This window comes from Cryptomeria japonica, chromosome 11, assembly GCF_030272615.1.
Source record: "Cryptomeria japonica chromosome 11, Sugi_1.0, whole genome shotgun sequence".
Classification (NCBI taxonomy): domain Eukaryota; kingdom Viridiplantae; phylum Streptophyta; class Pinopsida; order Cupressales; family Cupressaceae; genus Cryptomeria; species Cryptomeria japonica.
The window spans coordinates 27675734-27692863 of NC_081415.1; the positions used below are offsets into that span (position 1 = coordinate 27675734).

A 17130-nucleotide genomic window follows, 5' to 3' on the forward strand; every position below is an offset into this window, starting at 1 on the left:
AGACTTTCATGGAGCAAACCAATGAGAAATTCAAAAGAATGAGCCAATTAATCTTCCAAAGTACAAACAGTAACAGTAGAGATATGCCAAACCCTAGACGGGAGACACACTCTAATCACGCCGATAATGAACGATCTCCTCAGAGTTCTAGACAAACAATTCCCGAATTTCTTCCTAGAGAGGAACACGTGGGGGATGAAGAGGAACCAGCCACACTTGTGGTGGAAGAAATTGCCCAAATTTATGCTAGATTAAAGCCAGAAGTTCAGAAGGTGGTTTCCTTCAGGGACTTCTGTGAGTCCAAGACTAATGAAGGTAGAAGGAGAAAACCTATGGGTAAAGACCTCAAAGCTAAAGTCAACAAGATGTCCCTACCATGCTTTGATAGGTCAGGGAAGGATATCGCCCAAGCTTGGGTACAAAAACTAGATACATACCTTTCATACAGCTCCATGACCGAAGGAGATGCTATAACATTTGCCATACTACATTTAACTGAAACAACCCATAATCGGTGGCTTAACTGTCTCATTACCCTAGGACACAAAAATGTCTCCACCTACAATGAGTTTACCCAAAAGCTCATCAGCCGAAGAGTTAACACACCTTAAGCAATCAGGAACCATTGGGGACTATATAGACCAATTCCAAAACCTATCAGTAATGGTCCCCGACCTATCCTAGAGAAGGCTTACCTACATGTTTTTAGAAGGCTTGAAAGACTACTAAAATTTTTGTAAAACCCTTGGAACCACAAAATTTAGGAGAGGCCATTAAGAAAACTAGGATGGTCGAATTTAGTGCCCCCAAGAATACCTCAACCAAGACACCACATAGGAATGAGGGACCGTCGGGAGAAGCCTTGCCGCTTTTGCAAGAAACCTTGGAGTTTGAATCACCAATGTAAGGAGAGAGAAGAACTCATGGAGAAAGGGTTATGTTTCAAATGTAAGGCTCCATGGGGGAAAGGCCATGAATGTAAAAGAGGACAGTTAAATAACACAGAAGAAATATGGGATGAGGAAAGACCCTATAAAAGGGCCAGATTTGGAAACAACGAACCAAGTACCTTGGCAGTCATCACTCAAGGAAGTGAAAATAGATGCTTCAAACTCAAAGGGACTATCAAAGGATAGAAAGTAATCGCATTAGTTGACACAGGAGCCTCACATGACTTCATTAGCAAACACTTAGCAGCAAATAGAAGGTTAAAAACCCAAGAGTTTGGAGGGTTTGAAGTGATCATGGGCAACGGAGTCATAGACATGTGCACTAAAGTTATACCTCAATTGGAAGTTACCCTGGGGGGGGCATACAATTAAAAGGAACTTCTTTGTGGTGAACCTAGAGAATGACATCATTCTGGGCATGCCATGGATAAATTCATTAGGACGATTCACCATGGATAGTCCAAATCAGGAGATATGCTTCCAACATGAAGGGAGGGAGATAACATTAAAGGGAATTCCCGATGGCTCTCCGAAGATAGTATCATGTAATAAAATGGAGAAAATCCTTAGACATGATCAAGGAGAGTGGGTTGCCCAATGTATGGTCTTGGATAAATCTTCAACCGAAGGTCAAATTGTTCAACATGATATACAACCCATCCTTAAGAGACACAAAAAAGTCTTCGAAGACATTCCTCTGGGTTTACGCCCAAAAAGGGGATTTGAGCATTCCATTGAATTAGAAGGAGCAAAACCTGTCATTACCACTCCTTACCGCCACCCCCACAAATTCAAAGAGGAGATTGAAAAAACCATAAAAGAATTATTAGAAATGGGACACATCTAACCAAGCAACAACCCTTTTGCTTCATCAGTAGTATTGGTCAAGAAGAAAGACAGGACGATGAGAATGTGCATAGATTACCGGGCCCCAAATAAAAAGACTATAAAGAATAGATACCCTATTCCAAGAATTGATGAACTAATGGATGAACTACACGGAGCAAGATATTTCTCTAAAATTGATCTAAGGTCAGGATACCATCAGATTAGAATGAGGGAAGAGGATATCCCCAAAACAACATTCAGATGCCACTATGGACATTTCAAATTTTTGGTTCTACCATTTGGTCTCACTAATGCCCTGGCCACCTTTCAGTCATGCATGAATCATACTTTCAAGCAACAATTGAGGAAATTTCTTCTAATATTCTTTGATGATATACTCATTTACAACAAGACATGGGAAGAACATCTCCTGCACATTCAAGAGGTATTAAATATTCTTGAGTCTGAATCCTTATATGCTAAAGCCTCCAAGTGTGAATTTGGGATGAGAGAAATCATCTACCTAGGACACAAAATTAGTGAGGCAGGAGTAAGTGTGGATGAGGAAAAAATCAAGGCTATCAAGGAATGGCCCACCCCTAGAACCTTAACACAACTAAGAGGGTTTGTGGGACTATGTAGCTACTATAGACGTTTTGTAATAGGGTTTTCCAAAATAGCAGCACCCCTCACCGACCTAACTAAGAAAGGAGCCTTCACCTGGAATGACCAAGCCCAACAGGCCTTTGAACAACTTAAAATAACCATGATCTCATGTCCAGTATTGGGCATTCCTGACTTTTCTATACCTTTTGAACTACAATGTGATGCATCTGGGGAGGGAATTGGGGCAGTCCTCATGCAAAAGAAACACCCCCTAGCTTTTGAGAGTTGTAAACTTACCGAAGTAGAAAGACACTACTCTATCTATGACAAAGAAATGTTAGCCATAATGCACGCCTTGGCCAAATTTCGCCAATACCTCGTCTGTGGGAAGTTTGGGGTGAAAACTGATCATAACAGTCTAAGCTTTTTCTTGAGCCAAAGGGACCTTAATGATAGGCAACAAAAATGGGTGAGCAAAATACAAGCCTATGACTTTGATATAGAATATGTAAAAGGGGTGAATAACAGGGCAGCAGATGCATTATCCCGAAGAGCCCACCTCAATGCCCTTATATTATCTCAAGGGACTGGAAGGAAGAAATCCTTAATGAATATAACCAAGATCCACAAGCAAACGAAATCTTGGAGGGAAACCTTCCCAATGAAGACTTTAAAGTTAGGGGAGACCTCATCTTGTACAAGGGAAGGGTATACTTGACCCCTCAAACCAAATTCAAAAACAAGCTCCTAAAGGAATTCCTTGATAACCCCCTGGCAGGACATCAAGGATACTATAAAACTTATAAACACATAAGGGAAAAATATGCATGGAAAGACCAATAGAGAGATGTCCAAAAATATGTACAAGAGTGCCTAACTTGTCAACGCAATAAAACCGAACTCACTCATCCAGCTGGATTGCTTCAACCATTACCTATTCCCAAACTGAAATGGGAGAGCATTTCAATGGACTTCATAACAGGGTTGCCAAGGACACAAGGAAAGGATAGCATTTTTGTGGTGGTGGACAAACTCACGAAGTATGCCCATTTCCTCGCAGTCTCCACCGAATACAACTACCAAATAGCAGATTTATTCTTCAGGGAAATTTTCAGATTCCATGGACTCCCTCTGAATATTGTCAGTGACAGAGATAGTAAGTTTATTAGCCAATTTTGGCAGGAACTCTTCAGAATGGCAGGAACAGTCTTGACCCCTAGTACCAGTTACCATCCTCAAACTGATGGGCAAACTGAAATAGTGAACAAATGGATAGAGGGCTACCTAAGAAATTATGTTACAGGGCAACAGACGGCTTGGGTCAATTGGTTACACCTAGGAGAACATTGTTACAACACGACACATCACATGTTGATAGGGATGCGTCCTTCCAAAGCCTTGTACGACTATGAGGCCACAAGCTTTTGAGAACTAGTAAACCAAGAAAGCAAGGTACCAAGAGCACAAGATTTTGTTCAATAGAGTAAGGATATCATGAAGACCTTGAAAGAGAATTTACAACAAGCCCAAAATCAACAAAAGGTCTATGCAGACAGGAAGCGTACAAAAAGGACTTTTGAGGCCGGAGACCTAGTGTTTTTAAGGCTACAACCATATAAGCAATCTTCCCTCAAGAAGAAAGGGGCTGAAAAATTGAAACCCTGGTTCTATGGACCCTATAAGGTAATTCGAAGGATTGGGGAAGTAGCTTATGAAATAGAATTCCCCAAAGATAGTAAAATACATAATGTGTTCCATGTCTCCCGACTCAAAAAGGTTCTCGGGCAACCCGTGGCTCCATGAAGTGAACTACCACCCCTAGATGATGAAGGGAAACTCACCTTGTACCCTGAGATCATTCTAGATACACGGAAAAAGGAGCTTAGGAACCGAACCATTACTGAATACTTGATTAAATGGAAGAATCTCTCAAATGAGGATGCTACTTGGGAAAAAGAGGAAGATCTAAAGATGCTCGAGGACAAGCAAAATTGAGATGGAGGGACTGTGATAACCCCTACGGTATCACCTAATGTAAGATTATTTAATGATATTAATAAATGGATTAATTAAATAAGGTTATTATAAATAAATGGTTAAAATGATAAATAGTAATGTATAAAAAAAATTAAAAAAATAATAAAGGAAATATATTTAATATTTAATATATTTACAATGTCAATTTTTAATATACGTCAAATGTAATAAAACATCAAATATTCAAAATATAATAAGTCCCCCCCGCACAATGTAATAGTAACATATTTAAACTATTAACTAGACCCTCCCTCCCCCCACCCCCACGATTACCCCCGCACAAAGAGATGCGACGGTAATCGCAGCCCGATTACCATCGCACCCCTTCATGCGGAAGGGGACCCGTGGAGGGGTACATCCCTTCACGGGGTATTAAGGGGAAAGCAACAACACGCAGTAGAAGGAAAGAAAACATGAGAGAAAGGAAGAAGGACTGCTACGTGGTGGGAGAGAAGTTTTGGAAGCTAGGTAACAGGTAAGTAAGGAGGGAATATAGTATTATATATGTTAATAAATATGAATGATAAACATGTTATTACATATGTGAATGAATATAAATTAAATACTTAATACATATGTTAGTGAATATAGTAATGAACAAGTTTAATACATATGTTAGTAAATATAGTAATGAATAGTTTGGTATTATATATGTTAATGAATTTGAATGACGAACATGATTATTACATATGTGGATGAATATAAAATAAATACTGTAATACATAGGTTAGTGAATATAGTAATGAACGGTTTAATACATATGTTAGTGAATATAGTAATGAACAGTTTAATACATATGTAATGAATGATTTTTTTTTAGGTGTTAATGAATATGTTTAAACATATGAATACATATCAATGAATAGTTAGAAATGTACGTTAATAAATGTGATTATATGATGGAGGCTATAGGGAGGAGACTCCCTTAGCCTAATGGAGGGATTATGATAACCCCTAGTAGGCAGTATATACTGATATCTATATGCATATATATGGCTTGGTTGACTAAGTTCATCCAAGAAGAGACGGATTTGGCCAGTCCCCTTCTGATGGACTTGGATGATGAGATGCATCATCCAAGGCAAGGAATTGACATATGGTCTTCCTTGGATGGCTTGGGTGTAAGAAATTACACCCAAGATAGGAATCGAATTAACCTTCGATTTCCTGGATGGCTTGGGTGTAAGAAATTACACCCAAGACAAGAATCGAATTAACTTTCAATTTCCTGGATGGCTTGGGTGTAAGAAGTTACACCCAAGACAGGAATCAAATTAACCTTCGATTTCCTGGATGGCTTGGGTGTAAGTAGTTACATCCAAGACGGGGATCGAATTAACCTTCGATTTCCTGGATGGCTTGGGTGTAGAAATTACATCAGACAGGAATCAGATTCACCTTCGATTTCTTGGATGGCTTGGAACCAAGATGGGTTGCAAGAAGGCGAGCTTCACAGCCGCCTAAGGACATATCTTCGAATGGCATTTGTATCCTTTTTATTAGATAAGAATTGTGATTAGTGTTAATTAAGTATTTTAAAGTTAAATTGCAAGTTAGATTAGTTATAACTATATATATTTGTTGTATTCTAACAATCTGTTTTGCAAGGCAGTGATCTCTAAATAGTAGGGACATTACACAAGCAATATGTGGCATGGTAATTAAAAAAACTTAAAATCCCCAGGCTAAAGCTCGGTGGGTCCCTGCAAGGAAGGTCCTTAAAAAAATCTTATTTGATTCTCCTTTTTTGAGTGTGTGGGGCCCAAAATGATGATATGATACAGTGGAAAGAAATATGAGGGGGGGAGTGGTAGGAAATGTTAAGGGTAGCTGCTACGTGGAGAAAGAGGGGGAATGGGATATTGGAGGAAAGGGGGACATAAGGGATATGAATGATGGAAGTAGGAGATACTGGGGGGGGGGGGTGATGAGGTTTAGGATGTGGGAGGTAAAAGGGGTTGGAGGGAGCTAGGATATGTTGGGGAATAAAGTGGAGTGGGAGGTATAAGGGGGTAATGAAAGGGTAAAGGGGATGTAGGTTATAAAGGGAGTTATAAGAGGCAAGGAAACAGGGTAAGGGGGTAGAGTGGTAGGTTAGGATAGGGATAGGATATGGGTAGGCTAGGATGGGGGTAGGTGATAAAGTCGAAAGGTGTGGGTAGGAAGAAGGTAATTAGGAATAAAGGTGGGAAATGGGAATAATTAAGTAGGTAAGGAGGTTAGGATGTGGTAGGCTAAGGGGTATAGAGATAGGAGGGTGGAAGATGTAGGTGTGGGCAAGGTAGGTGTAAATGTAGATGAAGGGTAGTGGATGAGTATACTAGGATGGGGAGAGGGTTAGATAGGTAAAGGTATAGGTTAGAAGATGGGATGTAAGGTAGGGGACATGGAAGTGGTAGGTTAGGATAGGGATAGGGATAGGAAGGAGGTTAAGGCATGGGGTATGAAAGGTGGATGGAGGATAGAGGATAGAGGATAGAGGATAGGAAGGTAGGTGAGTTAGAAGCTATGGTAAATGGAAGTGAAGAGTGTTAGGGGAGGTGGAAATGGAAGGAAATGGAAATGGGAGTGATTGGGTTTGGGCACCCACTGACAGGATCGGGAGAAGTGGAAGAAGGGATTATGCCTTGGTTGGGCAAAGGGAATGTTAAACCTCACTTCATCTCAAAGAGAAAGACTTGGCCAGCTTCTGAGCAACTACGAACAAAAGGGTAACAACAAAGATTCGACAAAAACCAACTAAGTTAAGACAACTAACCTAGAAAGCGAAAAAGTGGGGTTCCCCATTTGCAATGGGGCGATGTGTGAATACATCACAACACTACCGGTTCGTCTCTGCTTTGTTTTCTACTGTTGCTCTGCTTACTCTTTCTTTTTGATTCTCCTTCTGCTTTGCTTCTACCTTGCTTGATCCCCACCGGTACTCACCCTTCTCTCCTTGACTCTCTGCTGCTGTCTTGGATTTTCTCCCTTGCCGGTTCACTCACTGTTAAACTCTTTTGCAGCTTACTGGTTACTTTAACCTTACCGATTAAACCTCTGCTAAACCCTCTTACTGGTTACACCTTTGTTATCGGTTCTCCTTTAGATACCCAGTTGCAACACTCTTTTCAGTTTGATCAGCTCTCTGTTTTCTCAAGTACACTCCTCTCTAGCAACTAGCATCATCTTTTTGATCTTTGATCTGCATATTTATATAATTGCTTTCCCGCCAAAATGCAATATTCAAATATTTCCTGCCTAGGGTTTTCTCCACCGATCAAATCCATATCAAGTCAGATCGGATCACCTTTCTTGGATGGATAACGTGCAATGACTCAACCATCCCTGCCATTTTTCGATGCTTCCAGTGCACGTTTGCTATTTTTAGCAAACACGGTCTGTTTGTCGGCCATGCTCTTACTATTTGTCGGCCATGTTCTTTGCCAAACACATTAAATGAACCAGCAGCTTCCTTCTCCAGATTGACAAGATGATCCGATATCTTGCTTCAATCATAATGTCAAGAATTCGATCTGCCTCGAGTCACATCCTTCTGCACTCGACCCGTGAACTTCATTTAATGTCAACCTGTTTCCATCTTGTCGACACCTACCTCTTTCAAGACACCAACACTTCGCTCACTGACCTCTGCATGTTAGGTTATCTCCTTTGCCACCTGGAAGCCACGTGTCATCTACGTCGACATCCAACTTAGCTCATTGTGTTGGTTCAGAATTAGTCATCAACCATGCATGCAACCGGTGTATCCCTTACACTACTGGTTAACTTACCCTACCGGTGATGCTTTACCCGATTAGCCTTCATACTTGCACTTCACTGTTCTGCCGGTTGGGACACATTAGCCCGGTCAGCAAACATGTCGATCCACAACAGGTATCCCAGGTGAGTCGCTATGTTCATCTCTTCTGCACTTTGTTGCATACCGGTAGCCCTGTTTACTGGTTGACATTGCTTCTGCCTGCATATCGGTAGTCTGTAGTCTTCAACTGTCTCCAACTGTTTTACATCAATTTCCTCATGCATCCTGGTTGACATACATACCGGTTGACTACCCACTTCCTTGCATACCGGTGATCATGTTCCTTTCTGTTGTCCCTTGCTTTTTTACCGGTAGATATTACGTACCTGCTTGCATACCGGTTGACCATACCGGTTGACATCAATGACAATACAATTCCAACAATCTATTGTGTTCTCAGTCCACAAATTGCAGTAGCAGGGGCGGCTTAGATGGGTTTTGATTTGGCATGGTGAAGAGTCAAATACATCAATCATTGTATGCTCCTACAAGGCGTCTTGACCAGTTTCTTATTAAATTGCTTTCATTGAGAAATTTTCAGTATGTGTCCAACTGCAGTCCCTAAGTCATCAGAGGTCTGAAAGTGACAGTCCATGTAATCATTAACTAGCTGCCTATGTCATGTTTATTAGGCTGTCATTGTAATGTAATTTGGTACATCATATGAAATGAAGTAAGCAGAAAGAAGTTTTGGGTTTGCATCACATCATACTATTTTTTTCTGAGGACGCATGACAAGTGTTTGATAAAATATCCATTTGCTGTTATCTCTTGTTTTGATGTTTAGTTTGGAATATAAATCAGTTGTTTGTACATCTTTTGAGCACTATCAGCCTTGAGGATCATTTAGAAATCATGTAGAAGTTGTTTGTCTTGAAACATTAATGTGTATTGGCCCACATGGCAAATCTGAAAACACTACCAGCATAACACGCAACTACAAAACTGCATAACACACAATTTGACAGCAAATATCCCCTTATTTCAAACTTCAAAAGGACGAGGGATATTTCATCTTTGAAAAAAAAATGATTAAAGATTCTTTTCCTAATTTGTAATCTGTTTCTTTAGTTTCTTGAAATACAATTGGTTAGGATAACCGACAAAGCCTTTGATTTTAATATACTTTTTCAGTAATTTTGGAATTAATTTTTTTTTTCCAGATTTTTCTCTTTATATTGTGAAAATTAGTTGGTAAAACACTTGGAAATTTGCCACAAGTTAGATATGCATTTTTTATTAGACTCAAAATTTGACCAAACCAGAGGTTCAAATTCAAGAGTAAAAGTTAGCAACAGTCGTACAAACCATATGTTACAAGATTGTTAGCTACGATACCACTTCACATATACCTACTAGGGACACATAGTAAACACATAAAATATTTCTTTTTCACTATAAAGAATATATAATTAATAGGTGATAATAAATGAATAGTGCAATAGGTTATTATATGCAGATCTAGGGAAACATTTGAGAGGATGCATCTCATCAAAGTGATAGGTCGCATCTCTTAGTAGTGACTACTAATAACTAATCAAGCTTAATTCAATCTACAACCCAATCAGTATTGCAATGAAGTCGACAAAGGAACAAATATTTGTAGTTTGTCATGTCCCCTTTCTAGAGTGGACATCAAAGACGGAGGAGTTGGCCTATCATTGGAGTCTTGTAGGCTAGCAGAGGTTGATTGGGACTCATTCAGTGCATATAGTGACTGGATTTTGGCTTTACAGGCAGTTTGGAGCCAATTTGGAGTAGTTCCTAGATTTTAGGGGATATCCCTAAATTTTAGGAGGTCGTGACAGTTGTCAGTCTTGAGGTTATTCATGACCTTTCAAATGGTTTTAGTTTCAGGAGATTTGGGTGTGTTTCCTAGTTTCTAGGAGCATCCCTAGATTTTAGGGATGAGACTGCTAGTTGATCCATGATTTCCGACATCAGTCACAGACAGGTGACAGGTTTAGTTTCAGGCTTTTGGTGTGTTTCGAGCTTTCTGTAGCTATTTGGGTTATGTTTTTAATATATTTAAATATTTCCTAAGTTAGCGTTTTAATATTTTAAATAAGGCTATGTCTATAGCCATTTCGGAGTAATAAAGGGTTTTTGGCTTCATCTGTATTTGTATGCCCATGTGTTATAGCTCCTTGGAAAGGTCTTGAACTTTTCTAAATGATTTTCACTTTCCAGGTTCCTTTTGGCGCTTGGAGTTATTTTATATTGAAAAAGTGGTGTTTTTTCTATACTTGGATGCCCAATATTGGGAAATATGACTTTATATTAAAGCGCACTTTTCATATATCTTTAGGGTTCGATTTGGAAGGAAAGAGATATAAGGAGAAGGAAACCTAATTTCTCATTATCTTTTACATATTGAAAACTTGTTTGGTGCGATAATGCTCTGGTAGAGCAATTCTTCAATCTGGGACGCAAACCCCATGATTGGTATTGGCTGGGACGTAGCCCTCAATTATTGATTGGCAGTGGATTCTTTTGGCATTGGCATTATTGGTCAGAGTGTATGTGCTATTCCTTGTGGAGATTCAGATTGCTTGGTGAGGGTTTCAGCAGGGTGGTTGAATTTCCCAGCTGGGGCGTGATTGTTTCAGCTTGATGCCACCATTACGGCAGGTACACTTTACGCTGGAAGTGGTGAAGACTTTCATTCAGCCATAGCTGGTGTTCTTGGTTTGTGTTCATTATCTACCCTTCAGTTGGCACCATTATTGGATGTAAGCACATCCCCAGTGCGTAGGGAATAATCTGGGTATTATAAATCAGAAATCTGCCTGGTACGATTTGTATCAATTCTGATTTAATTGAATGTTCTTATTTGTTTCAGCTTCCTTCCTTATTTGCTGTTCTTTATTCATTACTTGCTTATATATTAAAAAGAAATACAAAAAGAAACCAAACATTCTGCAACTTCTCTTTATTCTGTAAGACCATCAGCAAAATCACAGGAAAAATATAGTTTATTATTTTAAAAATTACGGCGGATCAGCAAGGGGATCCATCAAGGATCTTTCATAGTTTGACTATTGTACAAATACAAATGGTTGAGTCTCATGTATATTGTATCTGGTATAAATGATGTGGTTGGACCTTGTTGAATTAAAACCTCAGCAAAGACATTTGTGATTCATCCCATGGGGATAACATTTGGTTTGATCCTAGTTGAGGTGCCAAACCTATCTTGTATAGATATTGCTTGAATTGATCTCAATTGAGTTACCCAAGTTGTCATATGGTAATATTGATTGGTTTGATCCTAGTCAAGATGTCTGTGCTGTCCTGTGGGGATATTGGATGGTTTGATTCCATTTGAGGTGTCTGAGTCAATCCATGCAGATATTGATGGGGATATAGAGTTCCCCTTGTACACTTGTTAGCCTTTCCTTATGGTGGATGATTATGAATTGTCCTCTCAAAATATCTTGATGGATTGTACATCAGAAGACACCATCTAAAGAGATAAGAGTAATTGAAACTAGCTTAGATAGCTATACAAATACATTGATATGGATGAAAATAGGTTTCCACATTCCATTAGTATTGGTTAAAGCTTTCTGATACATTGTGTTGCAAAGGAACATAATTCTTAAATGTTTCAAGTCTTACTATTTTACTCACCATCTAGTGGATAAAATGCCTGTGAAAAGAATTACACCATGGGTTTTTCATATAGATGGTTCACAATTCATCTGTTGAAGCTTGTAATGCCAAAGAATGATGTGCACCACAATCCTATCAGTAATGAATAATAATAAGCATAAGCATAGTGAAAGGAACATTACATTCCCCAAAATATAATTACATTCTCATCAGCTCTTAGTGCTTAAAATTATAACTCCTTAATTAACCATAGAGATCAAATCAAGAGTTTACTGATTAGCTAACCCTAAGTTTGACTAAGGATTAATCCCTTGTTTCTACTCAAGTTGATGTAGTGGAAAGTAATCACTAATGGCCCACCAACTTTTCTTCTCATGTAGTTCCTTTTATAGGAGATCACCTTGACATTCTCGAAGCAAATGTGGTGTTTATTCTTCTCGGAATGTTATGACGATTTACTGGTGCAATTCCTTCTTATGTTTGTGCTATGCATACCAACTCTCATTCTGATTTTCACAATCCTATGTGGCAATCTATATTCTTTCCAAGTTGATTGTTTGTGCTTGGATATGAGCAACATATTTATGCACATTAGCATAACTGGTCTGTTAATGGTGGGTGCAGGTACTGGATGACAAACTATCCATTGACAGTTATGCTGCTCAGCTTGGGGCAAAGCTCTAAACTTCTGTTTTATATGCTTTTACATTATCCTACTTTGTTCAAATCTAAGGTCTTTAGTTATATACTGAGAGACACAATTCTCATTGTATAGCATTGGTTTACCAGTGGAAAGTAATTATAACTGCCTTATGTGTTTCCCTTATTTTAAGAGATGGACTTCCTTTAAAATTAAAAATATTTTGGATAAAAGGCAGCAATATGGTGTTCATAGAGGAAAGTAGGGATTGGTTTCTATTAAGTAGGGATTGGTCTTTCTCTCAATAAAATTGATACAAATACACATCACCAGCGTGTTGTTACCTGGGTTTGTATTTGTAACTGGCTGAAAAGGATCAATTCTTGGAATAAATAAAGTGATATGGTTGTCTCAAAGCATGAGAAATTGATTTAGGACACTCAACTAAGCTTTTGATATTCTATGAATGCTCTGTGATGAGCAAATGATGTTTCAGATTTGGAACTGTGTAGCATTTTCTACATGTTCAAACCTCATAATTGCCATTTAAATTCAGCCAGGATTTATTGATTGGTTTCCTCTATAAGGATTGTATTATATGCAGTTTTGAACCTAATCCTCAAGTCTCTAATCTTATGCAGTTTAGAGTCTAGAGCATGCTCTCACTGTTTTCTCGTTTGAACAGGCAAAGTGACCTTTGGGTGCATTACGGTTCTTCTTCACCAGATGTAGCCCCAATTTAATTTAATCATGTTGTCCTGAGCCAACTGATTGCTAATTTGACATTTTAGTGTATTTTGGGAGCCTCTATGAATATTTGGGACAGATCACACCAATTATTGTTATTCATAAATGAAATTATCAACAATTAATGCTAAAAGAAGAAGATAGACTAAAGTAGATTACTTGAAAGAAAGCATCTTCTAATTCAGAAACATGGATAGCTGTGCCTGGAGCAAGAGGTGATTTAAGATTACATGCTAAGAGTGTTGGGTAATTTACTATGTAGTTGACATAAATTACAATATCCACTGGTGTAAGCATTGAAAACAGTTGAGACCATTTTTAGTATTATATTCATTGCTAATTGGGAATGTAGCTGGAAGCTTGAAGCATGGCACAAAGAGAGTAATGAATGGTAATGAAGAAAATATTACAAGTACTGGTAACAAGGAATAGTTAGTAATGAAAAGTTGTCTTGAGAGGTTGATTTAGGTAGTATATACCTTGGCACAACTTATTACAAATGCTGCTTCATAACTCCCAACTTCAATGGAGCTTTCTTATTGATATTTTGTTGTACTTAGAAGCTTGAAGTTATTCGTAATACTTTAAGTAAAATTTTATCTTCTTTCTTCTTATTTAAAATGATACCAGGATATGTAAAATGTTTGGTTCATAAATAATATTTGTTTTTTATGCTTGTAAATAATTCTCTTGATCTAGAGGAGCTATGAAATGCCTGACATGAGCTACACAATGCATTTTAATATTGAATTTTATGCATTTGAGTGATATTTCTGCTCTTGCCAATGTTACATTTGAGTTTTCTGGCTGTAATGCTCTTTACGTTTTAAATTATTGTTTGATTAATTTTCTGAATGTGTTACTGTTTCACTTGACAGGAATTGCATGCAAAATTGCCATTCGTTTCAGTGCCAAAGGCTTTTCATCACTTGACCAGGAAAAGAGTTCTGACAATGGAATGGATGACTGGTGATAATCCTAAAGAATTACTTTACATATCCACCGGCTCAAGTCCAAGTGGTTGTATTTACTCAGAACAGCAGCGCCTGGAAGCAAGGAATCGACTTCTGAGTCTGGTTTGTTTGTCTAATTATTAAGATTTATAGTTCCTTTAATGGCAATTTGTGTGTTATCCCATAAAATTGCGAAGGAAAGAGAATATTTGTATCTTTAGAAAGAATCTAGAATCCCAGATGCTTGAGTTTGGACACAGCACAGTGAAAGATCCCCAACCAAATCTGAGTTAACTTTTTCTGATTCTGACGTTTGCTGATTGGAGGTTTTGGAATAGTTTTCAAGTGTTTTTGTTTGAGTTTGGATGCCAATGTTTGAACAAGGTTTTAACACGAAGTATATGCCACTGAAACAATGCTTTTGAACCCAATGGGAAAAAATTTAATCGACTGATATAAATTTCTAAGTTCTGATTTTTAAGAACAGCAAATGCAATTATTCAAAATTATAGGAATTGAATCAACAAGAACAAAGATTTGCACACCTGGAGTCTAGTGCTCAACCAGAGAAGGATTTCTATTGATGAGTTCAATGGGATTCACAATATAAGAGCATTCAACTGGCAAAAGTGGTTCCAACTGACTTTATTTGCATCGACTATAATTACCAAAAACAAATATTGGAAGAAACAGTAGAAGTACTAGACCCTGCGCTTGGCTTGCAGGCAAAATTATGAATGAAACTGGAAATCTTCAAAGGGCCAAAGCTAACTGATCGAGGCTCCGAACCCTCCAAATATGCTCACCAATCAACCAGTATCTGCTATAAACAATTTCCAATGAGTCCCTAGCAGGAATTTTCATCAAACAAAGTCCAATTGACCTCCAGGAAGCATTTTTTTTTATTGAATTTGACTGATCTGAATGCACCAAACCCTTGATGTTTTATTGCTGTAAGAAACCTATAAAATCTGCCTGAAAATTCCTTCAATGATGCACAAATGGGAGCCCTGTGTAGATTCCCCTCAATGATGAACTGGGTTTTCGTCCAATTCACGATTCTCCATGGGTTTTTGTCCTCTGGAAAATACCTGGCAAAGCTGCTCTGAGAAAGAATTCTGAAAATTCACATACATAATGAGCAAATAAGAGAATGAATTCTCTTTTATAAAACCCCTTTCTTACTTTGGATTCCAACGCCCTAGTTAGCCACTTTTAATTTGGCTTTCAAGTCCAATTGTGGCACCCATCCCTAGGTGGTGTCTAATTTGAGGTAATAAAGTAATTTTATTTAACTTTATAATTTAACTTATTATCTTCTTTTAACTTTATAACTTAAATTTATAAAGTTACTTTATGATTTTCATAGCTTGCCATAAATAGTCACTTTAATGATATTTTGCTATTTTTAGCAAAAAGTGAGTTAGCCATAAAATTACATTATTTGCTCATAAGTCAAGTCCACCAATTGACAATCTCTAGCATATAAAGTCCTCCCGTGCCAAGAATAACATCTCCTATCCATTAGATTTGCCTACAGAGATGGATAATAGGCAAATCTCATCATCTGAGTGATTGTCTAGGAAAGAGGGGACATTACACGCAGAGTCTAGAGTTGAGATATTGATGTTAGTAGAACATAAGAGAATTTTGTCTTCCCTGTCTTAAGGTTTGCTTTTGAAGACAACTTTGATTAGGAGAAGGCATACTGACAAAAGGAATGATTTATGTATTCTGCCTAACTAAGATCTTATGGGAAGGTAACGATTTTTAAAAATATCTAGTAGGAATAAATTATTATTGGAGAAGAGTGTTTAATTACTATCCCTTGACTAATATACATGAATGAGGTAAAAGCCAAACGTTCATTAAAGTAGACATTAATTTCTGGAAAAATTAATAAAAAAAACTGCCTATGATTTATGTCAGTACATTGAATGGAAAGCAGTGTCACAGTCACTAAATTTTCAAGGAAAGAACTAGGTCTAGAATCCTAGGCTGAAATTTATCTGCGAAAGACTGGTGATGCACAACCCTCTTGTTCTTGGGCAAATTGAGGTCTTAACCAAACTCCAAAAGCTGCTTTGATTTTTTAATGCCAAAGACACCTTAAGCATTCTATCTCTGAACAAGATTATCTTGCATATTTTCTCCAGTGCATCTACCCACTACTTGCACATACACAAACCAATATCTACAACATAACTACTTTCCAAGTCGAGATTTTTTTTATGTTTTAACATCTCTTCTTCGGATCTATATTTCTGCAGTAACACCTTTTGCATAGATTAATTTCTACACAAAATTGTCACATTATATCATTCACCTAATAGTGTAGAAAAAAATTGTCCAAGATGATTTCCAGTATCCTTTTAGGATTTATCATCCCAAAAAATAAATAGGATGCTTTAGGCCCAAACTCTAATAAATTCAGAATTTTTAATAGGAGGACTGTAATGTCCCCTTCTTAGCCAGAATCAATATATCAAGATCAGTCTATTAACAAAGTCCTCATAGACTGATAAGGACGGGCAAAGGACATTGGACTAGTGATTTTCTCCTATTTCAAAGGGCACTTTAGAGTAGATATGGGTGGAAACAATCGACAATATTGTTATCTCCAAGTTGCCAGTCCAAAACTGTATTAAACTCTAGAATAGCTCTTTCAAAGGCATACATGAGTCTAGAGAGAGAGTGAGGTGCTTCCTTGCCAGGTATCCATGAGGAGAGAGACAAAAAAAATAAAATTAAAAGAGATAATAAAGTTGATGCATATTACTTTGTGATCTCTCCTTGGGTCATGTTGTGACCTTTTCACACATCGCCTCATTGCAAATGGGGACCCCCTCTTTTCTTGCTTTCCACGTTGGTTAGTTTAGGGTTTCAGCAACATAGTGGGCAATTTTGAAGTTTCTTGTGCCCGAGTCTCAAAAAATTGATCATGCCTATTGT

The 17130-nt window shown here is 37.9% G+C and overlaps 1 protein-coding gene across 1 annotated transcript in view; it reads left to right on the forward strand.

Annotated features, from left to right (window-relative positions):
• The window catches only part of LOC131070828 (uncharacterized), a 170452-nt gene that overhangs the window by 24355 nt on the left and 128967 nt on the right, over nucleotides 1-17130 (forward strand). Inside the window, exon 6 of the mRNA XM_059214336.1 lies at nucleotides 14104-14301. Within this exon, the coding sequence (XP_059070319.1) occupies nucleotides 14104-14301 (198 nt within the window). The remainder of the gene's footprint in view (nucleotides 1-14103; nucleotides 14302-17130) is intronic.